Source organism: Egretta garzetta, unplaced genomic scaffold (assembly GCF_000687185.1).
Source record: "Egretta garzetta isolate BGI_Z169 unplaced genomic scaffold, ASM68718v1 scaffold273, whole genome shotgun sequence".
NCBI lineage: Eukaryota > Metazoa > Chordata > Aves > Pelecaniformes > Ardeidae > Egretta > Egretta garzetta.
In genome coordinates, this window is record NW_009259236.1 from 1,115,819 (window position 1) to 1,140,723 (window position 24,905).

The following is a 24,905-nucleotide window of genomic DNA, read 5'->3' on the forward strand; positions in this document are numbered from 1 at the left end:
GTACTCATTTTGGCTGGAGATGCTCTCGTGCAAACCGGAGTCCAAGCCAAATGCAGACAGAAAAGGGCAGTGAAAGGCTCTGTGTGCATCTGTAATAAATTCAATAGTGGCAGAGCGTGCCGGAGCGAATGAAGGTTTGAGAGGGTCAGACACTGCACCAGCCATGAAATGTGGTGCTTAATTAATTAGGGAATCACACAGTGACAGCAGTGAACAATCAGTGACTTCAGACAAAGCCAGTGGATGTTTGGGCTCTCATGTCCCAGTTTGGTGCTTTCCAGTTTGCTCCCGAGACGTTCATTCACACAAGCAGCCCGAGGCCTGTGCCTGCTGGGGACAGCAAACACCTTTGCCTGCTGCAGATTTGGCCACAGCCCCAGCCTGTTCGTCAGGAAACACCAGGAACAAACACGAGGAGGCAAAGGTGAGCAGGAGCCCGTCACGCAGGACGGCCGCTCGCTGCCGTGGCTCAGATCACGCCCCCAGGGACACCTTGAACCTGATGCTTTTTCTCTTTTTCACCCTTCTTGGATGTTGGAGCACGGTGCTGCAGCCCTGGGGATGAGGCAGCACGTGGGTTCCCCGCAGGGAAAAGAGGGGCGACCATGACCTGCCGCAGGCATGGCCACCCTCCCCTTGCCTTGCTGCCGTGCCAAAACACCCCCGCACCATCCCCAGCCTCGCGACCGTCGGCAGAAGCAGCAGCGAGTGCCATTTGCAGGATTTAAACAAGACAAATGGATGGAAACTCCCAGGGTGCCAGAGCCATGGAGTGCTGGATGTTTCATGACGGTTCCAGAGAGACCAGAGACGTATTTACTCCAAGTTATTTCAGTGCTTTAGCTGACCTTGAAGAGCAGGTACTACTGCCAGTTGCCTGATGCCAGGGAACAACCTTAAACTGATTATTTTTTTTTTAATCACCAAATATAACAAAAAACAATTTCCAGCACAGAACTCCAGTTTTACTGTCTTTGACTTGATTTTTTTCCTGCCCCCAGTCCCTCTTGCTGTTTATAGCTATTCCCCATGACTCAGTTTTCCTTCCTCACTGTTCTCCCCCCCAGCTACCTTTCCACTACTGGGGATTTTTCAGAAAAGTCACAGTGCCAGAATTCACCTTTATTCTTAGAAATAGGAGCACAAGGACATTTGCTTGGAAGCTAAATGGCAAAGGCATTGACGTTGGACATCAAATAAAATGAAAAGGGGCAAATCAGAGGGCAGAAGGCCAGAATTCCTGGGGGTATTTAATTAGTGCTGTGGCATTTAGTGTGTAAATGATGTTATTTTGGCAAAACGAGTCCTGGTGTGGAATATGTGACTGATCAATAGGGGCTGCTGAGGAGCAAGTACTTGAAAAAATGGGCTCCTCCTGGGTGAAAATAGTGAGCTACCTTCATGGCTGATGGTGGCAATATCTGTCTAACAGCCCTTGGAGGGGCATAAATCATGGTTTTAAGCTGTGTTTTTAGCCAGCTGAATATGAGCCAGTGGTGTGCCCAGGTGGCCAAGAAGGCCAATGGCATCCTGGCTTGTATCAGGAATAGTGTGGCCAGCAGGAGCAGGCAAGTGATCGTGCCCCTGTACTCGGTGCTGGTGAGGCCGCACCTTGAATGCTGTGTTCAGTGTTGGGCCCCTCACTACAGGAAAGACGTTGCCTGGCTGGAACATGTCCAGAGGAGAGCAACCAAGCTGGTGAGGGGTCTGGAGCACGAGTCTTACGAGGAGCGGCTGAGGGAACTGGGGTTGTTCAGCCTAGAGAAGAGGAGGCTGAGGGGAGACCTTATCGCCCTCTACAACTGCCTGACAGGAGGGGGTAGTGAGGTGGGGGTCGGCCTCTTCTCCCTGGTAACGGATGATAGGACGAGGGGAAACGGTCTGAAGTTACGACAGGGCAGGTTTAGGTTGGACAATAGGAAAAACTTCTTCACAGAAAGGGTTGTCAGGCTCTGGAATGGGCTGCCCAGGGAGGTGGTTGAGTTCCCATCCCTGGAGGTATTTAAAAGAAGGATAGACAAGGTGCTTAGGGACATGGTTTAGTGGTGGGATGGCAGGGTTAGGTTAACGGTTGAACTTGATGATCTGAAAGGTCTTTTCCAACCTAAACAATTCTATGATTCTATGATTCTATTCTGTTTTACAGGCATGGACAGAAACAGAAACAGATTTCATGGGAGAACTTACAGAGACAGAAAAAAAAAGGATGTAGCTTTCTTGAAGGGCTCAATGATAGCTCACTGTGGTCGGCTGGGTTTCAGGAGGATGCTCTGTGGCATTTTGATACCCATTCTGCCGTGCAACACCCACAGCGCTCTCCCTCTCTCCCACTGCAGCGGGGGGAGCAGAGCAGCAGCGGGCATTTGCAGCTGCGCTCAGCCAGCTCCTCTCCATCCCTGCCATGCTCCACCTGCATCCCTGCTTCCGATGTACCCCCGGCCAGTTCCTCAAATGATTGCTTCAGCAAATTCACCTCTCGTGTCAGTAACTCAAGAGCTGAGAGTTTCAGGTGGGGGTTCCCCAGCCGGGACTCTTTGCAGGGGAACTGGTTAGCGGCTCCCTCGTACCCCGTGGCTGCCGTGCTTCACTGGTTTCCATGTGTCTGCTCAGGCCCTCTCTGCAGTGTGGGCACGCCAGGACTGATGCTTCGTAGAACACTGGAGCTGGCTGATACACTGATTTGGGATATTCAAGTGCCCAGAAATCCTGGGCAAACGTACAAGATCCTTTCAGTCTGCCAGAACAACATTTCCAGGTGGAAAAGGACATGTCTGAGAAATGCAAACATGCGGTGGGCCTTTCCAAAGGGGTTTCATAGCATATGACTAATAATTCAGTGCTTCTCACAGAGAAGTAAGGGCAGACAAGGCAGATGCCTCTAACCCTTCCAAGCTTTTTACCCCTTGTCTCATTTTTCTTCTGGGATTACTAGAGGTGGAGGCTTAGATTTATTTGTTTTTCTCTTCTGGAGCAAGGGCCTGGGGACTTCACTTTTACAAGGAACTTCTGCCATGTGGAGAAAGGTCAGTATCCCTTTTGCTTTGGGCTTTTTTTTTTTGTGTGTGTGTGTTGTTTTTCCAGTTCCCAGGGCCATTGGAGAGGGGCCTGCACCATGCCATGGTCGTTCCAGAAAGAGATGCTGTCTAGAGCAGAGCTACAACAGGGGAGGGCTCCCAGGAAAGACGGGCTCCATCTCTAGCTGTTTGGCTGATCCGTACTCACAGCAATGCTGCTGAAAGAGGCAGCAGCATCCTCAGTCTTCTCAGATTTGATTACAAACTGTGTAATTATCCTACAGCACTGCTGGGGATTATGTACGCTTAAAACTGCATTATGCAGCAGCAGTTTGGCTGGCACCATCAGCGGCGATGGCCTCTGCATCTGGAAGTGTCAGGGGCAAACATGGAGGAGGTGTGCGGGTGGCTCATCTGCTCTCTGGCCACCTAGGAGCTGCTTGCCGGACTTTGCTCTTGGCTCTTATCCCCTTTAATCAGCTTTGAGAACCTCGCCATGACGGAAGAACTGAACTGAACTGGGAAGGGGTGTCTAAGGAGACCTTGCAGACCAGAAGCACTGGTCGCATTCAGAGGGTTTGGTTGCTTTGGTGGCAGAGGTGTTGAGTTCCTCAGGGAAGAGAGCCCTGGGCTGGCAGCCTGTGACTGGAGCTCTGGAGCAACTCCTGAAGGGTGACAGAATCATAGAATCATTTAGGCTGGCAAAGACCTTTAAGATCATCAAGTCCAACCGTTAACCTAACCCTGCGATCCCACCACTAAACCACGTCCATAAGTACCTCGTCTGCCCATCTTTTAAATACCTCCAGGGATGGGGACTCAACCACTTCTCTGGGCAGCCCATTCCAGTGCTTAAACCTTTTGGTGAAGAAATTTTTCCTAATGTCCAATCTAAACCTCCCCTGGTGCAACTTGAGGCCAGCGTTATGATAATAGCAAACACTCAGTGTTTTAAAACACAGGATTAGCACCACTGATAGCCATGGTCCTAGCGCTCCCACCGACTGCTTCGCTTCTTTGCCCTCCAGCGCTGGTTTTTAGAAGGAACGAGTTTTCAGGCACAGAGTGGCCCAGGTACCACGTGGAAAACTCAACGCGGCCACACACTTGCTGCTGTGAGTCCAGTCCTGCTCCCACCACAGTGGCTTAGTGCCCCCTGAAGAGCTGGCCCTGCTGTAGGATGGAAGGGGGGTGGTGAAGCCACTGAGGAGCTGTTAGCAGCAGCCAAAGGGCCCCTGGCCGCTGCGTATCCTCGCTGCTCCAGTGCCGAGGCGCAGTTTCTCTTAAGGTGTTTTTGCTGAATGAAAGATTTGCATCAACCTTGGCCGGCCTCTCTTTTTCTGTAAAAGATGCAATAAATTAAAAAGTGATAAGAGGCCAAAGGGAACATTCGAAATTCCAGTGGCATTTCTAGGAACTGCCCAGCAGGCTCCAAGTTCCTCACAGCGACGTGCTGGCCGGCCTGCAGGAGGGAAGTGGATGGCTACGGCGAGGCACGTACTTGGGATGGCTGTTCGTCACTGGGAAACAAACCAAAAAAGCCCTTGGGGCATCTCAGATTACATTGTCAGCTCCCCAGCCCTGAAGGTAGATGGTCCCGTGGTTAAGGCTTTCTGCTGAGGATTCAGCACATGCTCTTTCCAGTCCCTGCACTTGCAAAGGGAGCACCAGTAAGGAAGTGCCCTTGCAAATGTTGATGTGTCCCCTGATGGGACCTGAAGTACTGAATGAATCCATTTGAGAAGACTTCTACACTACTACTGTTCAGTGCTGCTCTCCGAAAGCTGCACACAACTGGGGTGAGCCCATTCCCTGCAGGGAAGCGGGAGCATCACCGATGTTCGCTCGCGATGGTGCTGTCTGAGGGTGGCTGAGGGTCAGCCACATTTCTGCAGGGCACTGAGGATGGCTTCTCCCTTAGCACTAAATGGGACATCAGTGCCCCTCCATAGCACGGGGCCTGTTGCGTATGGGTCTGATGGAGGGGTTTCCCACAGGTGTTCTGGCAGGGAAAGCAATTCACGGGATTGAATGCGATGCTGGAGATCCCATTCATTTTAAGAGCTGGCACAATGCAAATGTGTCTGAAATCACTTGAATTTTACTGAGTGCGTGCAAGGAAATGGCTGTCCCGAGGTCACTGGAAAATTTGGGGCAAAGCATAGATTAAGCACCAGGTGTCCCCAGCTCCCCAGCGATCCGCTCTCTCCCCAGTGTACAAGGTGACCTTGGTCTCCTTTACTGCAGCAGCTCCTCTGTTGACTCCATTTGTGGAAAGTCCAGCCACCCTGGAGCATGTCTGGTGGGTACCCCAGATTGGAGGGACTCTAAGTAACATCCAGCCCTTTGCATTGCGGCCAGAGGCGGCGCGAAGCAGAACTTGTCCCTGCTCGGTTCAGGATGGACACAGCACAGATACAACCTTTCCTGGCTGGACTCCTTCTCCCACAGGGCTTGGGCTCTCTCTGACCAGCTATGACTCCAACCCCAGTTCTCGGTAGTGTTGCTCTCGAGAGGAAGCGCGGGGGCGGTGTGGTCTGGCTTGTGCTTGCTGTACAATGGGCTTTTTATTTTTCTTAACTTCAATGACCTCACACCAATTTGGAGCCCTCTCCTGCCATTACTTTCTCTCTGTTCCGGAACTTGCTTTTTCTCCTGGACAATTGCCATTTTCCTGCTGGAGAAGGGTACTAGAGTGGCAGAAAGAGCATGATTCATATTTGGGAATTCAAGGAGGAAAACTATCAGCCACCAGTGAGGGAGCGCAGCATGGGAATGTGCCATGAATCAACAGCCAGGGAAATAACCTGAAGGCACTGGCTGTATTCAATGACAGGAAATAAAACAGTTAGTGAGGAGCATGTTAATCGTTAGCTAATCATGTCATCTGTGTTGCAGTGGTTGGGTTTTGTCTCTTGTGCACCCAGTTTGCAGATGCTGAGTGATTCAGAGTGGTGTGCGTGTCAGCCAGCACGGGCTCCTGCTTCCCAGCAGGTCACTTCATGGGGTCAGTAGGGCAAGAAGGTTTCAGGATCCGCAGCCTTCTTCTGGCTGTGTTTTACATCGACATGCTAGTCTGTGGATTCACTGAATGTCAGCTCGTGTCAGTTTAAACAGCTGTGCCAGGAACCCTCCATGGCCCAAAACTTACCCGGAGACTGGCTAAGAAAAGATTTTGACACCACAGAGCGCGCAGCAACAAGAATCTACAATATGACCTGTTTCTTTAAGAGCGTGTGCTTACATGGCACATTTAAAATGCCTATAGGCAATCTAAAAGATTACCAGTTACCCCTCAGGCAGCATGGGCTTAAAGGCATTCCCTTTGGGTCTTCCAGGACTAAAAGCGAGTGGTGGGTAGTACCATAGAATCATAGAATCATAGAATGTTTTGGGCTGGAAAGGACCCCTAGAGGTCATCTAGTCCAACCCCCCTGCAGGAGCAGGGACACCGCTAACCAGATCAGGTTGCTCAGAGCCCCGTCCAACCTGACCTTGAATGTTTCCAGGGATGGGGCCTCCAGTACCTCTCTGGGCAACCCATTCCAGTGTTTCACCACCCTCATTGTAAAGAATTTCTTCCTTATATCTAGTCTAAACCTACCCTGTTTTAGTTTAAAACCATTACCCCTTGTCCTGTCACAGCTGGCCCTACTAAAAAGATTGTCCCCATCTTTCCTATGGGCCCCCTTTAGGTACTGAAAGGCCACAATCAGGTCTGCCCGCAGCCTTCTCTTCTCCAGGCTGAACAAGCCCAACTCTCTCAGCCTGTCTTCATAAATACACATACGCATCTCCCATTGCTGTTGCTTCTAGAAGCAGCCCAGAGATTTAGCAGAATTTGCTCATATGAAGCAAGGTAAAATTTTCACACTGGGAAAAATATTACAGAAGGAGGTCAACCTTGTTTTTTAAGGGTAGCTTTTTTTAAAAGGGCTGTTTGGTGACTCGGCTGCAGGTTGTTGGGAAGTTACGGTAGCCTTTGGAGGACGAGGATGGGCTGTGTCAGGAGAAAGTGAGGCATTCGCAGAATACAAAGTGTTGTAAAGTGTTAACATGTTTATTAATCATATGTGGGCAGCCAACTTCACACACCCCACCAGAATTTACTGTCCCGATGTCAATTCCATATTGTATCTCTGGAAGCGTGATGAATCAGCCAGTATGTGACATTAATTATCTGCATGTATCATTGTGCAAACTGACAGAGTGAACAGTTATGGGGTAACACAGCACTAACTGTTTACTGACGTACAGAATTAATCCCCCAGTTTTCTGAAATATTCTGGAATTATCCTCTGCATGCTCCCTCTACCCAAATCCTATTTTTGTCCTATATTCTTCCTCTGCGGCCGAGAGGCGCAGGGTGCCTTGCGCAATGTCTGCTTCAGCAGCAATGCCACGTGCAGGCTCTGCGGTGGTGGCTCCCCTCCCACCACCACGTACGGTTCGCAGCTGCCTCGCTAAGTTCACCTCTTTTTGGAAATGTTTCTCTATGAAGTTCCAGGAAATTGCTTTACGGGTATCTCACCTCCCTTGTTCACCAGTAACTGGAAACACGAGGTATTTGTCTCGCAGTTCAGTGGCATGTGACCACTTTCAGGAAATGTTTGAAAAAATGTTGAAAGAATGCAGGATGTTAGGTCTAAAAGAAAAGAGAGAACAGAGAACAGGGAGAAAAAACACCTTCCAGAATGAAGATTCCTCTGGAGACATCAAGCTCACTGAAAACAGGGCAAGAAAAAATCAGGTTCATTTTCTAAAAAGAAATTTCCCAAGGAATGTCTTTTCTTCCATTTTCAGCCTCTGTAGCTCCAGAACTGGGGTTTCCCTCAGTCCTTATGCAGAATTCAGTGCAAACAGGCCTTTGAACACCACTGAAACAGAAATATCAAAAAGTCATCCTTTCCCACCTCGAGAAATAAGCATGTCCCGAACACTCTTATCTCAAAAGCAGAAGAGACAGGCTGTGGAAACATTCAGTTGGGAAATTAATCTTTTGAATGGGAGCTGAGTCTGAATAGATTGTAGGCACAATAGATTGTGTTTGTTTGGTTTGAGTTACCTGTGCTGTTTTCATCTTTGGCTAAATAAAATTTTATAACGATCTTTTTAAAAAGTCCAGACTGGATTTTAAATTAAGTATACAAAGCACGTTTGTCAAATTTACTACTGGAGTAAGTGGCACCAATGCTGATTTTAGTGAGTGTAGTTTCTTACTGTAGTAGCTGACTTGGCCCAATTCAACTGGAAGCTGGACAAATCATAGAATCATCTAGGTTGGAAAAGACCTTTAAGATCATACCCATCTTTTAAATACCTCCAGGGATGGGGACTCGACCACCTTCCTGGGCAGCCTGTTCCAGAACCTGACAACCCTTACCTGCTTTGGGCCAAATCCGCCTTAACTGAAGCTTATACAAACCTCTTTATATCAGTAATCCTATGCATGCTAAACCCAGTAGTTATTTTGGTTGTATCTGGCAAGATATAATTATCTGTACTCAAAACCAGTGATTGGGTTTGTTGCCGCATCACTGTATTTAATACAACGTATTTAATACAGTTTATCTTACAGCAATATATATGTATGTAAATACACCCCCCCACGAACACATATATACGAACACGTGCGTATCCACACAGGGCACAGGCATGTGCTCTGCACACACGCCAGATCTCACCATGCTTCTGTAGGCAACAGAGGTCCCTGCAGTACAGGGCAAAGCTCTCTTTTGGCATCCACTGAAGGCACCCCTGCAGGCACTTCCATACCAAGCACCAATGCCTTTTTGGTGTGATATTAGCTGAAAATCAGTCATGTTTCTGTGGTAGCAATGGAAGCAAGACGTATTTGCAAATAAATATTTACAGGAAATGTCCTTGTTTGGGAGACAAATGAGTACTTGCTCAGGAAATGCTGGGGTACCAGTGACATCCCTGTGTTAGGAACTGGTAGCATCAAAACCCTTTCAGTGAACTCTGTTTGCCTTGGGCTTTGTATACATCATTTCTCTCTCTGGTTTTCCCAGCTGTCTTTACCAGTAACACTTTGACAGAGCAGGCTGGCCCTCCTCTCTCCGAAATCCATTCTTTCATTCTTCACTTAGGGCTTATTTTGGCTGCCAATGAACCCAAAGGTGCTCCAGACTCATTCCTTTTCTCCAACCAGCTTTTTCCTGTCATTCCTTGACTGTATTTTTGTGGCTGTAACATAAGAGGGGCATAACACAAAAGGAGGCCCCGCTGAATCACTACACAACACTTTATTTACCAGCCTTCCTTCCAACCCTAGAGCTGTCAGCTGGCCTTTGCTAAGGGGAAACAGGGGAAAACATGTCTTTGCTCCAAATGCAGGTTGTTCCTAACTGGTTAGGAGTTCAGTATAAATCCACGTAACAGAGTGTAAAGAGGCGAGCAGAGCTGTGAAACAGCACTTTCTACTGAAGTACGAAGTAGACACAGTGCAAAGGTTTCATAAATGATTCAACCCTCGGTGTTTTTCATGTAACTAAAATACATGCCAACATGAAGTACGAGCCAAACACATGCCACTCATGACAATAAAACAAGTTATTAGGACATAAAATGAAAATGAAATCCACCTTCTCTATTCTTTGTACTTCAGCAAGAAAAGATGTCTGGCAGCTCTAGAAGATAAAGATCACCTCCACGCACTAGGTATCACATTCTTCTCCCTGATCTTTTCCCTTGAACTTTGGCACTTACTTGATCATTGAGGTCTTTTCTCAGGAACATGAGCAGCCTTTAACATGGAAGATATCTGAATGTGGAATCCTACGTACAGTAAGTTTCACCTTAAAAAAAAAAAAAAAAAAAAAGAGAAATGTTATAGCTTGTTATATCTGATCAACATTTGTGCTGCTATCTGACTTCTATTTTAACTAGCTAAACAAAAATACCCTGTTAAGGGAGATGAGATTTTTTTTCTTGCCAAGACTGCCTTTTTTTTCTTTAGATGGCAACAGCATTTGATAATCTCAACTTTCTCAGCGAAACTGAAATATGAATGTGTTCAGGTTTGGGTCAGAGAACCTGAATACAGAAATATGAGTCTGTCTGAGAGAAACACAGGTATCGACATGTAGTGGATCGCAGTGGTGTTAAGGCAACACCTAGAAATCTCCCGCATTCTTCAAAAGAAGTGGAATCAGACAAGGTGTGTAGTGCTTGATAACCAATAGGAGGTAGGTGTCTAGGGCTCTGCCCTTAGTACTTAAAACCACTATAGGCAGCTACATGTCTGCTGAAGGGAGTTGTTTGTTTCCCAAAGCTTGCAATTCATGTGCCTCGCCCAAAAAGTACCAAGTAACTCTAATTCATGGTTGCCCAGTAGTATGTCTTGGGGTTGCTCAGACTCTTTGAGATCAAGTCCTTAAACACAGCAGTGCTGACCTTGCATTCTCCAAATAGCCCACGAATAAGAGCTGTTACATCAGAATGATGCTGAGGAGCTATTTGGTACTGAAGTTATTCATGCCAAACTCAAACCAGAGTAAACTGGTTTGACTGAAGCCACCTGAAACACATAAGGCAACTTGCTTTCTCATTTGGCTTGATTCATTTGACTATCACCTTCAGGTTAGTCAAGCTTACCTCCTTTCTTGTGGACCTGCTGATGAAGAAGTAAGCTTCCTGCACGTCCTGGGGTTGCAGATCGTTCACAGCCACTATATGGTCTCCGTGGTTAAACAAACATCCCAGTCGGCAAGGACCAGTCCACTGTGAGACACTAGGGTGTTTGGAGGACAGACAGTAAAGGAACCATATGGGGTACCCAGTTACTGCTAACAGAGTGGCAATGGCTGAGCAGGACTGCATTTATGCTACTGCCCTTTGGAAATAACACACAGGCTGAATGACTATGCAACTTTTTCATCTGGTTCTAGCTGCCACCAAGCTGCTTCATCCACCCCAATGGGTCCTCCTAAAAGTGCACGCGGCACTGACATTGCAGCCTGTTGACAAGTGGGACTGGTGCTAGCAAGGTCACCAGTGAGAGGTGGGGATTCCAGTTCAAAAACACTCGGCCAGGCTCACTGCAGGTACATGTATGCTGCTGCAGATATTTTAGCCCTATGTTTGACTGAGATGATTTCCAAAGTCATCCCAAAAGAATGGAATTAAAACTTACTATCACATGTTTTATCTAAGATATAACTGCAAGGATCAGAGATCCATCGCTGTCCTGATGGGACTGTTATGGAAATTCCAGTAGCTCATCTCTTGATAGTCTCTCCTCGATGACAAGCTATTTAGAGTTATCTGACCTGACAGTCAGACCTAGTGCTCTGTTCCAAATTCTTTCAGTATGAATTTCCGCTCAGAAAGCTCTGTAAATTTAGATGTAGATACAACTATTGAGATGGGGTCCCATTTCCAGTCCCTTTTACACTGGTATTTTTTCTTCTTGCTGACAGTGGCTGAACCAAAGCGTCTTGCTGTGCGCACAGTGTGAATATGGCAGCAACAGCAAAAGGCAGTCTCAGCGCCGCGTGGCAGTGAGAGATCAACAGGTAGCACAGGAGCACACACGTTGAATGTTTTTTCTGCTCCCTCTTCTTTATCCTAGACATTGATAGTGAAGGTCTAGGGAGATCACTAATTTCCAGTGGGACTGCTAAGAAGATGTATGTGCTCTGGCCCATAACACCTGCTTGTGAAAATTGCTGTCTGGCATTTTATGCTGGCACCCAGCTCAGGTCAGCTTGATTTATGTTATATAATTTAAGTTTTCACCTACAGCTCACACTTAACTAGAGAGTCTCAGAATGCTTTGCAGGTGCTACTAATTAAATTACAAAATGACATGATGTAGGTGAATGATATGAGGGACATATGTTAATAGGTTAAAGGGGGAAAAAGATAAGGAAGGATTTGATGAAAGAGAGTGAATCACTGAATTTACTAGGTTTGGAAGTGGTTCCCTCTGTGCCCATAGGTTCCATGTTGTCATCCTTTCCAGAGACAGACAGGTTTTATGGCTCTCCAAAGGACTGTCGTCTCTTTCCACAAATCCCCTTTTTCTTCATAAGACTTAAGGGTACATAAGGGGGTACAGAAACCAAAAAAATGGGACTTGAAGTCTATCCCTTGTATGTGCTTCCTAATTTTTGGCTTTATCATCAGTAACAAAGGGTTATTAGCCACCTAGATTAAAGCCTGCAAGCTTTTTGGTTGAAAGGCCCCATTTACCCTAACACAAGATATCACCCTCACTATATCTCTGAGACATGCCATCGTCGTGGTTCACCAAATCAAAGGTAAAACCAACTAGCAGTAATTAGCTGATGTCACACCAACATTAGCTTCATCACTAATTGTTACACAGCATGCTAAGGGATCTTGATTCTATCCAGCCCTTTTCAACAGCAGTTGAAATAGAAACTCAAGTACATGAAGAGTCAAAGAGAGCAGAAAGGAATCACTGAAGTACCAGCACACACTGGCCTTGCCCTGTTGTGCATGGCCAAAGCCGTGCATGGGTGTGGATGGGGGTACACTTCTGCACCTACACTGATTGTCTCTCATTCACATCTGACAGGCACCATCACGACACATCCAGAACTTACCATATTTGTCCTGCTGCTTCAGTAAGTTTTAGGTAACTTTTAATATCATCCAGGGGGACAAAAATATCCAGCTTCTCCAGCTGGGTCTCATCTGTAACTTGACTGTGAGAGAAAACATCAGAGACCAGGCACACTTTACCAGTACCTCAACTGAAATCCCCAGGAAATCTCCATGAAAATGGAGAAGACACTTACCCGAGCAGTATAGACAACTGAACGACTGAAAGTGGTAACGAATTTTGCCTTCTCTGAAGGGTTGGCTGCTGGCTTGTGCTGCTCTCTGGGAGTTTTAGGTCTCTGTTTGCTTCCAAGTCTCTTGGACATGCACCGTTGTCTTGGCATTTGGGAGGAGACAGGAGCCCATCATGTCTGCACGTGAGCTGGCAGCTCTCATCCAGCAACCTACTGAAGAGGAATGGTGATAAAAAATGAACTGGTTTGGCCATTCCAGGTACTCTTGCTGTGTTTGAAACTGGATCAAATAGCCATCAGTGAAGCAAAGAATAACAAGTTCTTGTAGAATATCCAGTGGACAGAATTACAGCTAAGTAAAATAAACTCCTTCTAAAAACAGACCATAAATCCCCAAATAAACCTTTTCAGTATTTAAAGACTGTTTATTAAGCCTGAAAACATTCCAGCTAACAACATGCCTTGACAAAGAAACCAAGTACAGATTGTTGGCCTTGGCTGTACTGGCTCCTGCAGGGGTGTAATGCTGTCTCCTGGGAGACACAATAACGCAGATGTGCTTGAACACTTTTTAGGTTTATTTGATGAGACTTATAATGCCTCGAGCCAACTCCCCTCCACACCCCAAACAAGACTGGGGTTAGTAGCAAAAGCTGCTCTTGGTATATTTTAACTCAGACAGCACAGGCTTGTAAGGTTCCTACAGTAATTCCCTCCAGGGGTTCTCAAAGACACAGATGAGTTTGAGTAAGTCTATTGGAATAAACTGGTTTGTGGGTCTGCATTTCCAATTGCCTCCCACGATGTGGCATAAGACTTGACTGCCTGTTGGTGGCAGGCCTGACCTAACAGCTCAGGAGGTATGGTTTTACTATCTAGGCACACTTCTCTTCGGTATGCTGGGCTACGTTGTGGAGATTGTAAAGTTTCCTTTACAACTACAACTGTGACACAAAGTTCAGGTCTTTCTTTGTAACATGCCAAACACTGTAGCTTCAAAGTACACAGCAACAGACCTCTTCTTTGCGTGGGAAAATGGAAGGAAGGAGATGACCTACTCAGGATCACATAACTTCTTACTGGAAAAGCTGGGAGCTAACACCCCATGTCTACCTTTCTCTTTTAACCACTAGATAATGCTGCCTGCTTTGGATGGTACCTGTCTGAAAGGTTGCTGGAGCTTGGCTGTGGGATCTGAGTAAAGTTATGTCATGAAATCCTAGAAAAAGTATGAGTCAACAAAAAGTGCTGCATCCTATAGTCAGAGCCTGTCTAAATGCACGAGTTTGCAATGTGAGTTTAAATTTCACGTTGATGAGTTTGAATTTCAGTCTAGTATCCCACGAGTTCTGAACTTTCTGAACCATGACCAAAGAAGGACTCATTCAAACAAGATGCAGCCTCTGGATATTGTTATGTAAATACCACAAATGACAGCTCTATCTTTACCACTACATCACTTTTAATTTGCAAAACATTAATTAAATTGTTACTTACAGCGATTTCATTGACATATAAATGTCCTCTTTTACTGGCTTCTCCTGCACTGGCTTCTCTTGCACAGAGACATCAGACTTAGCTGTAGGGTCAGGCTTGGATACTTCAGTAGTGCACTGTTGGAAAGACATAGCAACGTAAGACGTAAATATCCGTGCTCCGCCTACAGAAAAAAATCTTATTAATTTCCTTATTATGTTCAGCACTCAGCTTTTTAAATACATTGGCTAATATAGCCTGGCTTTCTCCAAACAAGTCACTTCTCAGAAACCACGAGCTAGAAAGGTGGTTGAAACTCAGAGGTTAATGTTATCTGGTGTTACTGATGCTGCCATTTGCTTTCCTTTCAGGCTGGGACATAACCAGCTGTATTTTAAAGTGCTACCACAAAAACTTTGTTATGTTTTAATTTAAGCAGGTTGAAAAAAGAGTCTTGTACTTTGGGTGTGCTTAACTTAAAGCACTTAGATTATATGACAAAATCACACTGTTAATGCCCTTCAGTTAGTCTTTGGAGAGACGCTGTGACTTCTGCAGAAGACTGACCACTTAGCTTCTCCTGACCACTAACTACAGGGGAAGCCTAGAGAAATTAGCCTCCCAAATTAGGTGACAAAATTTGTTTAAAATTAGCAGTATGATTCCTCCCACTCCCTTGTTTCACAGTGAAATGTAGATACCAAAATGTTTCACAGCGTTTTTAAAGTACTGCTTTGTTTTATACAGCTTACTGATGCTTCTACAGAATTACGTTTTAAAATATATAAAAATAATATATGACTACATTTTCTAAATGAAATTTTCACTTTTGAAAAAACCAAAACAAACCTGTGATACAATAGGCAAAAACCATTTACAATGAAACAGTCAATTTGAGGAATTTCAACAAAATCAGCAATGTTTTTGTCAAAATGCCACTTTCTACCAGAAAGATCTTTTGGATGAGTCTAGTGTATTTTTTCTTGTACAAATGAAAGCTCTACTACCTACTGCTTTATCTACCTATTTCTTTTGCACGGTACTAGTGGTTCCTTATACCAGTTCCTCTTTGGCTCATTAAATGTCTCCTGTCTCCTTGGAGCTATTACCAGACCAGCAGAACTCACGACTGATAAACTACCTTTGCTAAAATATTGCTGGGAGTTTGGTAATAGTCGTCTTCTTCGTCCTCTTTGATGTCTTCATCTGTATTTTAGATTGCTTAACATGTATTTTTCCATTTACATGGAGAAGTAATAGAACCAGAAAATATCCACAGAAAACATGGGAAGAGGGGTTTCTCCTTGAAGACAGACATGCTCAGACCCAGTCTGTTTTAGGAACAAGGTTTCTGTAGTTATGCTCTTACTTATATTTCTGAGATCCACCATACACGGACAAAGCTGGCCACTAATATTAGTATGGATCTGGAGATGTTTGTCCTTTTTAAGCACCTTTTAACTGCTATCAGGTAAAGAATCAATTGGGGATTGACTCATGTTAATGCACTTCTCATTAGTCAGGGAAATCCCCAATTCATACTTCTCCATGACCTAGAACATACCCCAGGGGGCTGGAGATCTGACATTGAATCCTTTGCATCCTGAGTGATATTCTGCCTTCATAAATACCTGAAATACTAAGTCTGCAGCAATTTGGTAAGTCAAGGAGAAATTAATCCCTCCACCAAGTTTACCTTTTTAAGTCACAAAGATAAATTATTTATTTCTAAGTTTCCTTGTTGACTTCACTAGAATGAAGAGCATGGTAATTAGTATTTAGCTGCCTCCCAGTACAATTCCCCATGCCATGTTTGTGATGCAACCGTTTTTTATCTCTCCACTTACATCCTTGGTTTCCATGGTGATAATTTTAATAATTGCTAAATATGCCACAGAACATATTACTGTTTTCAAGGTGAAGCAAATTAGACTAATTACTCTCTTACATGTAAAGAGAAGAAACTGGCACTGAATAGAAATTAAAGTTGATGAATGTATTTTTTGTTCCTTGGTGGTATAAATGACATAAAAAGCATATGCTGGAGGAGTCAGAACAAACCTACAAACAGTCCTTCAAGAAGTGCATAACAAAACCCCAGCAGGAACAAGACTGGCTCTATGGTCATGAAATAAAGTCATGAACGAGTTTCCCAGTGACTTTTCAGGGGCTTTGGATCAATCAAACGAGTAAGCACTTGGGGAAAAGGGGGAAGAGGAGGTGATTCTATGAAGTCTTGAGATCCTCCAGCTCCCAGAAAGTTGCAGAGAGCAGACAGCATGCATCGGCTTCCCAAACTGAGCCTTCGATCACTGACAGTGGCTACCTTTTGCCAAACACAGCATTTCCCCTTGGCACCATGGCAGATTATTGGGACAGTGGGAAGGAGAAGGTAAAGCTGCAGCAATGCTGCCTCTCCCTAAAGCAGTTTGCCGACATCTCCGCTCCTCCTGGTGCTTTACAACCGGAGCAGTGCAGTTGACCTCGGCGTACAATCGTTCTCAGACGTACAGCTAAGCGAGTTCTTTCAGCTCTTTCTGTTGAACCATGGTGTGGATTTACACGAGAGAGAAGGAGATGATGGAGAAAATTTGCTGCAGCACAAGACGGAAATAATACCTGAGGGACAACTGAGGAATTGTTAGTTTTAGGCTCCTTACGGAAAGGGCCAAAAGTTACGCGTTGTCCTTGGACAGAGGAACTTCTCTTTCAAAAAATCAGGCGTGACTAACAGATACTGAAGCTGGACTGCTGACAAAGACACCCGGGTGCCTGCAATACAGTAATGAGCAGCACAGGGTGATACATGTCAGGGCTTCTTATTCTGATGGATTTCAGGTATTGAAAGATGTGTGTCGAAACAGCTGATACTGAATCACTGAGTCAGATGTGATTTGATAGCTCCAAAATGTGGATTGAAAGGGAGTCAGGTCCCCAAACCTCTCCTGGGTGGCTGGGTTCCTGCCCACGTGACTGGATTCAACTGACGTTGATAGCCCTGTTTGCATGAGTCACGGCTACTGACCAAAGAGTTTTCAAGATCTGGTCCTAGGTGAGGAACCACCAATAAAAAGCCAAATAAATCAGATGATACTAGAAATGTGGAGTCATACTTCTAACAGGACGTAAACACAAAGGATTAATCTGGAATTCAGCTGTCTAGACATCACCGAGCAGAGAATAGATCCAGAGATGTTAGCAGATGCTGAACTTATGAGGCAAGTGAAATATTTTTACTGAATGAACAAACAATTTTGTTTCATGTTAGCTCTATGGCAAGGTTAGTTATTTTCACAAGTGCTGAAACAGAAATATGAGCTTCCTACTATTCCCTCTGCTTCAGGCTAAAAAGGTAAAATCCAAATTCCTTATCTTTTAACCCCCTAGTTCAAACAGCTGCATACAGTATGTGATCTCTGAGGCACTGTAGGTATGAGAAGAATTAATGAACGAGACAGAAAAGGCATGCGTAAGAAAGAGACAGAAAGGGTGCCTTGGTCTGCATCCGGAGCAGCGCCGGTTAAATCAGACTGAGGGTTAACTCAATGCATTTCAGAGCTCAGATGCACAGTTGAAGTATTGCAGCTTCACACAGCGCTGTGCACCATGGCATGGCAATGTAGTTTCAACTATTTTCACTACTTTCCACTAAATTTAGCTGTATTATCTCATGCTTGCTGCCAGGCTGTATGCATGGATGGTGACTGCAGCGTGTGATTTACCACCCTGACAGCTATGGTAGCAGCACAGATTCTTTTCCCTGTATCTCAGCTACTCTAGATCGTAGTCCAATGCATAAACTACTAATAAAGATGGGTTTAAACTCAGCTGCCAAACTGCATACTGGTGTGGCGAAGCCTTGGTTGCGCCGCCTTTTCTGTTGACTCTGCTGCAAAGGCAGCCATCCAGGGCAGAGGATGGGTGAAAACCATCTGAAACTGCTGCAGGTGTTTGTTCAGGGAACACAGGTCAGGACACTTAGCCAATAATATGTGGTAACATTCATCATTGTACCTTTTTAAATCATTCCTGCCAGGTATGGAAGCTGAATTACTTGTTGTATTTATGCTTACAGAAGGTCAGTCCTGAGGTGCGCCTCAATTTGACAAGCCCTGGTTCTGTATCTCAATTACATTGATTGAATTGCTACTGGCAGAGGCTGCAGGAAGAAACCATTTAGGAAGATTGTGGCACAGCTGAGAAATGTGATGGGAGGAGCAAATCCTCAGGCAGTGCAACTTCAGGGTTCTCTTGATCAACTTTGTGAGAGCTGCCACAAGTTGCAATTGCTGCCCAGAAACTCTGAGGACCCGCCTCTAAGAAACAAAGTAAACCAACGGGTATTTCAAGAAAGGTCTCAGAAGGTTATTTTCAGTGCTAAACAAGAGAACAGTCTAATTATATTTAGGATACTTTCATAGTGAAAACCAACTCAGTGTCCTGGGGAAGTAGATGAATAATCTATAGTTAGAGATACTCAGGTGAGTCAAGAGCCGTTTGATTAGTTCTGTTTACCAGGCTTGGAAAAACTCCTCTTGGTGAGTCACACTGAGCCTGATGAGGGCCAGGATCTGAATTAGGCCTGTTCTTGTCTTCTGAGGGACCATTCTCCTGTGTACAAAAGAAAAAAAGTTGACTTCTCCTAAAGGTGCACCTGCATTCAGTTTCCTCCAGCTGGGCCATTTGCACACAACTTGGTGACTAGAGAACACCAACACTCCCTTGGCTGCTATTCAAGCCTGTCACTAGAGGATGGGGACTGCAATTGCTGTGGGACAGCAGGAAGGCTTTCCTTACTTTCTGTTTAAAAATTGAGGGGGAAGATCTGGAAGGCACAGAGGAACTGGACCTGAACTCCCCTCTAGGCTTTACAGCCTGAAGAGAGAGACAAAGAAAAGCACAATCACAAAATGGGAGGAATGTGGGAGGCAGCTGTCAAAACACTCATCACATGAGCCAAGGCATGTCAAAGCAAATCTGCAGGGGCTTATTTTATGCCCACTAATCTTTGCCAGTCAGTTGAGACAGCCAATGAATATGGTTTCTCATTCCCATCACCATCTCCAGACTTTCCTCAAAAGTCTTTCCTTTGTGAGGACTCTCTGATGTTATCATCCAGGTCCTACTCAGGAACCCCACCAGAGAGCAGAACAGACCACCTGAGCACCCATTGCACAAGCTCTGAAGAACTTTTGATGGAAAAAAGCAACTATAAATACCAAATTTCATAGTCCCTCCTAGCAGCAAGCTCATTATCAAGGATAGCTAATCTGTTTACCTTCTGGTAGCTTTGCCTTTTTGCAAAACTGATTGTATCTACAGAATTCAAGAGTAGTGGCAAAGACGAGGGACGGCTTCTGACTTCTGGATCTGGAAGATCTCGGTTCTAGAAAGAAGATGACAGCAGTGTGAGAAGACAAGCACCTGATGGGCATGGACTACAATGTACCAACGCATGCCACTGGTCTAAACTTGACTTCTAATGGCTGAGGGAGTTTCTCTACATAGCATTTTCCAGGCAGATATAAATTTGCCCTGCTTGCACTTTGAGCTGAGTGGAAGCTGTAGGAATGTAAGTAGCTTAGTGCTAAGTCTGAACTAGTAGACCTGGCTGGCTGACAAAGTGCAGAAACTTGGGCCTCAGCTTGAACTAACAGAGCTTCCAGCTGCTCCTATGTTGACAGACTAGATGTGGATCAGTTTGTAAAACAGCATGTAAATACAAACAAAAAGCACACGGTAAGAATAACACATGAGTTTTCATTCTCATGCATCAAAGGTGCAATTCATTGCAGCATAACGTCAATCATCTCCTAATTTCCATGTGGCTTACTCTTCAAAGAGATTCCTTCAGTGTAAAATCAATCCCAGCGCAGACAGACTGTGTGATGCCTGCTTAACGCATACAGCCAGAGTACAGGATTTATACGGAAAATGAATTTCCAATTAACCAAGGTGAGAGCCAACTTGCAAGGCCAAAATCAGGAAAATTCCTTTGCACAGGTTTGTAATAAAATGACAGACTTATTTCTTTGTAAAATCAAGTGCAGTAACGTGTCACCTGAGGGCAGCATCCCCCTCCTTTGGCCTCCTTGCAGATCGAAGATATCACAGCGACCCAGTCCTCTGTTTCCTGCCTGTAGGTTGGAACAATGGAAATTAAAACCTACTCACAGGTAAAACACAAGGAAAACCCATTTTCCTACCCACTTCTTCCGATGGGGCCCAAAACAACACTTCCTGACATCAATGGGGAAAACCTGCACCTTCCTTTCAAGAGAGTGCTCGGGTGGCCATAGCCAGATGGTGAAGTTTGGCCTCGGAGAGCTAAAAACTATGCAGGGGTGGGGGGGCTGTATGTGCACGTGCAAGAGACATGGGGATGGAGAGAGACGGAGAGGTGGAACAGTGCTTTCTGCTTCCTTTTCTGTCTGTAACGCTGCTCTGCCGAGTCCTGTCATAAAGACAGCTAGCAAGGCTTGGGAATGCGTTTGGGCAAGCAGGACGAGAAACTTGCCATGAAAAGACTCCTGAAGCTCTGTTTCATGCCTGTGGTGGATTTAGTTGGATTAATTCTGGAACGCCTCCCACCATGGGCTGTGAGAGCAGTGCCCCGGGGGAAGGCACGGGGTGGCACGCTCAAGTAACACACAGGTATGTGTTTTTCTTCTGCGCTTATCGGCATTTCACACATCAGCTGCTCTTCCGCATACGGGCAGGAAAACCCCCGACAGGCCGGTGGCTGGGAAACTGCAGAGGCAAAGCTGGGAAGCAGCAGCAGAGGAGCGCTGTGCCAAACGCCCTCCCTCACCTGACCGAGCTCCGGCTGATCGCCTCCACAGCAGCAGCCTCTGCCCTTGCTGAGGGCTGGATTGCAGCCCGGCAGAGCAGGGAGCACGCCACCCTGCTGCAGTAAAGGCCCCAGTTATTCCTTTCGGGATCCTTTTTCCCTCAGGGGAATTTTCCCTTTCAATCTTCTTCCCTTGATTAACAACCTACTTTCCAGGGCAAGATTATTTCCTGTGATTTATCCATAAGGAGCTGAAGCTTTCCTAACTCCCAGGAGCCACTGGGTGAGAAGACAAAGCTCTCTGCTCCCCCCTGACCCTGACCCTTTGATACGCCCCCGCCGCGCTGAGGTACCGCTGCTGGCGCCCCCGCTCCCAGCTGCGCGCTCCCACTACTTGTACGTGTTGGACGTTGCACCAGTGTGGCTGGAGGGGAAGGTTAGCTCACCTGTCTGAACCACCAAAATATTAACCTGGCCACAGGGAGGGGAGGAAACTGCCCTACAAAAGAGCAGCTTTCCACTGGATCAACCAGCTGAATTGTTTCATCCTGGAGCTGCGGCATCAGTAGCTAAGACACAGGAATGGATGGGAGCAGCTGTGAAGGAGTAGGAGCTTGCCTCGGGGCAGCGGCCTGGTGTTACATTAGCTTAACCGTGATGAAATATTGCATTTGCACATCTTTCTATGCCTACCTGCTGCTCCCAATGAGGTAGTAACATCTGTTTCCAGTACTGATGGACATCACCTGCTCAGGAAGGCATTTAAACATCTTCCTCACCGTTTCCATAGTTTCAGAATTGCTTATGCCAACTTTGATATTTATGATTCTGTTAAGATAACCACATGAAACATCCTGTGTAATTATGCATACATATATACAAACATACATACACGTGTGTATGTGTGTATTTTACTCTTAAGGACAACATAATGTGATGAGATCTGCATGGGATAAGGTAAGCATTTTTCCACAGAAAAAATTCTCAAGAAAATAAGCAGACACATTCAAAACATATGGCCTTTCAATGAAGAAAACTTCCAAGCAAAAAAAAAAAAAAAAAAAAATCAACCCTTGCAAAGTTTCGTGTCTAGATTTTGGATCCTCATTTCTGAAAAAAGGGGCTGTTGGTTTAACACAGAATCCTGAAAAGAAATGATAGTAGGAAAAATTCCTGGCAGATGTTTTTGAACCATGACAGAACAATACATTTGATTTGAAACTAATTGTATATTAACAGGGTTTTAATGGAGGGGAAGAGGAACAGACAAGAAATATTCTTAATGGAGACTTAAATGGAAGCACTACTTCCATTAACTTCCAAGAAGTTAAATTGGTAAAAATAGTAACAACAGTAATGATGGTACAATGTAAGCAAGCTGGAATTTTTTCAAAAGCTTCACAATGTAAATCCTTTTAACAGAAGAAGCACAACAGCAATGTGAGTCCAGCAAACTCCATGCCCAACAATTCCAGGAGCCTGGAGTATTAAGCTCTAGGTAAAACCTTTACATTTCCCTTTACATTTACTGTTTCCCTTCTACATATCTCATACTCCATGTGACATGGCAAAGGGTGCTAGCACAAAGCCGATGACACCCAGCCTTGCTGCAGGCACTGTGCTGAGGGGAATGGAATAACTAACCCAAACGAGCCAAGCAGAGCAATTTCTCGGCAGAGTAAGAGGCATTGGGGCAGCCAGCATCAGCCCAAAGGGCTACGTGAAAGCCAGGAGACCTCTGCACAACTTGCAAAGCACTTTGTAAAGCCGTTAAGGAGGGAAAGGTTGTGTGCCACAGTTAAGAGGGGCATAGCCCATCCTTACTTGCATGCGAGTGAATGCATAGCACTGTCCTCACGGGAGATAAAATAGCTTCTACTAGAGGAATTCAGCCTTTGGGATCACGGGGCCAAGATGTCTGGTTTGCAGATACCACATCACCACAATCACTCACCTCAATGTATCAAATTTCATGAAAGCAATTTAGGATTTTTACTTCTACGTATATCATACACTGTAAGTTGCATCCAAAGCCTACAAAAGCCCAAGGGACTCTTTTCTGGAAAGAAGAATGAATAAGTGTCTGTACAATCAGCGGCCATTTAAGTGTGTTGATACATGACTTAAAATAAGAAGGTTATGAATTTGAGTTACATACTGATCAACAGCTATGGAGCCTTTTATGGTCTGGCCTTTTAGATACTTCAGGATGTAATTGCCCTTGCTGGATTTGGACAGGATGAAAAAACGCCTTTTCCAGGAATTCTGCCGAAGAGAAAGTAATTTGTCTCTCATTAAAATTCAGGATAGCAGAAATAACAGACGCTTGTTGAGGGATTGCTGGAATATGACTAAACTGTGCTAGTATACCTGTGAGCCAAAAAGTTGAAGAGGTGGTGATTTGATGAGGAATCCATGCTTGTAGACACCACCTTCAGGGCAAAACGTATTTTGAGTTCTCACTAATCAAAGAGAAACGAACAGCACCATTACTTAATTTGTTGCCTATTTATCTCTTACAAAGACCTGCTTGAACTGGAAATTGTTGCTGAGCATTGGGTTTCTGTGCTTAAATGGCCATAAAAGCACATTACAATTACAGAAGACAAACACAAATCAAGGCTATAAAATATAGGGCCAGGCCATGCTTCCCTGATGCCAACGTTACTGCTGACAACTGGCCCAAACTGTAAACAAATGCTAGTGACAATGTGGGGGACTCAGAAGATATCATGAGCCTCTGTCTTATCTAACTGGTCTTACTTAACTTCTGGACTCTGGTCTTACTTAACTTGGTTAGGGACATGGTTTAGTAGTGGCATGGCAGTGTTAGGTTAACGGTTGGACTTGATGATCTTAAAGGTCTTTTCCAACCGAAACGATTCTATGCTTCTATGATTCACAATGAATGACCTGAAAGACAGTAAATAGCCCCTAATGACATCTGTAGGTGGCATTCAACTTGGATGTGTTGCAAACACAGCTAAGGATAAATCATCTTACACTGCGGATCATGATGGGACAACAGGAAAAAGTCTTACAAGTAAAACATAAGCTAAAACTTTGGGGGGAAAAATGCCTGAATGTATTTGTTCACGACCCTGCCTACTCTGTGCCCAGCTGTAGTTTAAGATTCATGTTTTCTAATCACTAGTGGATTTCTGATAAAAATCTCAGTTTTGTTAATGCACTTTAACACCCAATAAAAGGAGTGGCAATCTCATTCCATTTTTTAAGCTATAAACCATGTATGGGAAATTAAGATTTAGGTAAAACCTTTACATTTCCCTTTACATTTACTGTTTCCCTTCTACATATCTCATACTCCATGTGACATGGCAAAGGGTGCTAGCACAAAGCCGATGACACCCAGCCTTGCTGCAGGCACTGTGCTGAGGGGAATGGAATAACTAACCCAAACGAGCCAAGCAGAGCAATTTCTCGGCAGAGTAAGAGGCATTGGGGCAGCCAGCATCAGCCCAAAGGGCTACGTGAAAGCCAGGAGACCTCTGCACAACTTGCAAAGCACTTTGTAAAGCCGTTAAGGAGGGAAAGGTTGTGTGCCACAGTTAAGAGGGGCATAGCCCATCCTTACTTGCATGCGAGTGAATGCATAGCACTGTCCTCACGGGAGATAAAATAGCTTCTACTAGAGGAATTCAGCCTTTGGGATCACGGGGCCAAGATGTCTGGTTTGCAGATACCACATCACCACAATCACTCACCTCAATGTATCAAATTTCATGAAAGCAATTTAGGATTTTTACTTCTACGTATATCATACACTGTAAGTTGCATCCAAAGCCTACAAAAGCCCAAGGGACTCTTTTCTGGACTTCA

General features: G+C 45.1%; 1 protein-coding gene across 1 annotated transcript in view; it reads right to left on the bottom strand.

The window, feature by feature from the left end:
* Nucleotides 1-9,763: 9,763 nt before the first annotated feature.
* The window catches only part of PLEKHS1 (pleckstrin homology domain containing S1), an 18,314-nt gene continuing 3,172 nt past the window's right edge, over nucleotides 9,764-24,905 (bottom strand). Inside the window, 11 exon segments of the mRNA XM_035891505.1 lie at nucleotides 9,764-9,832; nucleotides 10,632-10,767; nucleotides 12,608-12,709; nucleotides 12,803-13,012; nucleotides 14,297-14,412; nucleotides 15,417-15,496; nucleotides 15,645-15,652; nucleotides 18,753-18,886; nucleotides 19,554-19,661; nucleotides 20,337-20,412; nucleotides 21,759-21,893. Coding sequence (XP_035747398.1) covers nucleotides 9,764-9,832; nucleotides 10,632-10,767; nucleotides 12,608-12,709; nucleotides 12,803-13,012; nucleotides 14,297-14,412; nucleotides 15,417-15,496; nucleotides 15,645-15,652; nucleotides 18,753-18,886; nucleotides 19,554-19,661; nucleotides 20,337-20,412; nucleotides 21,759-21,893 — 1,174 coding nt within the window.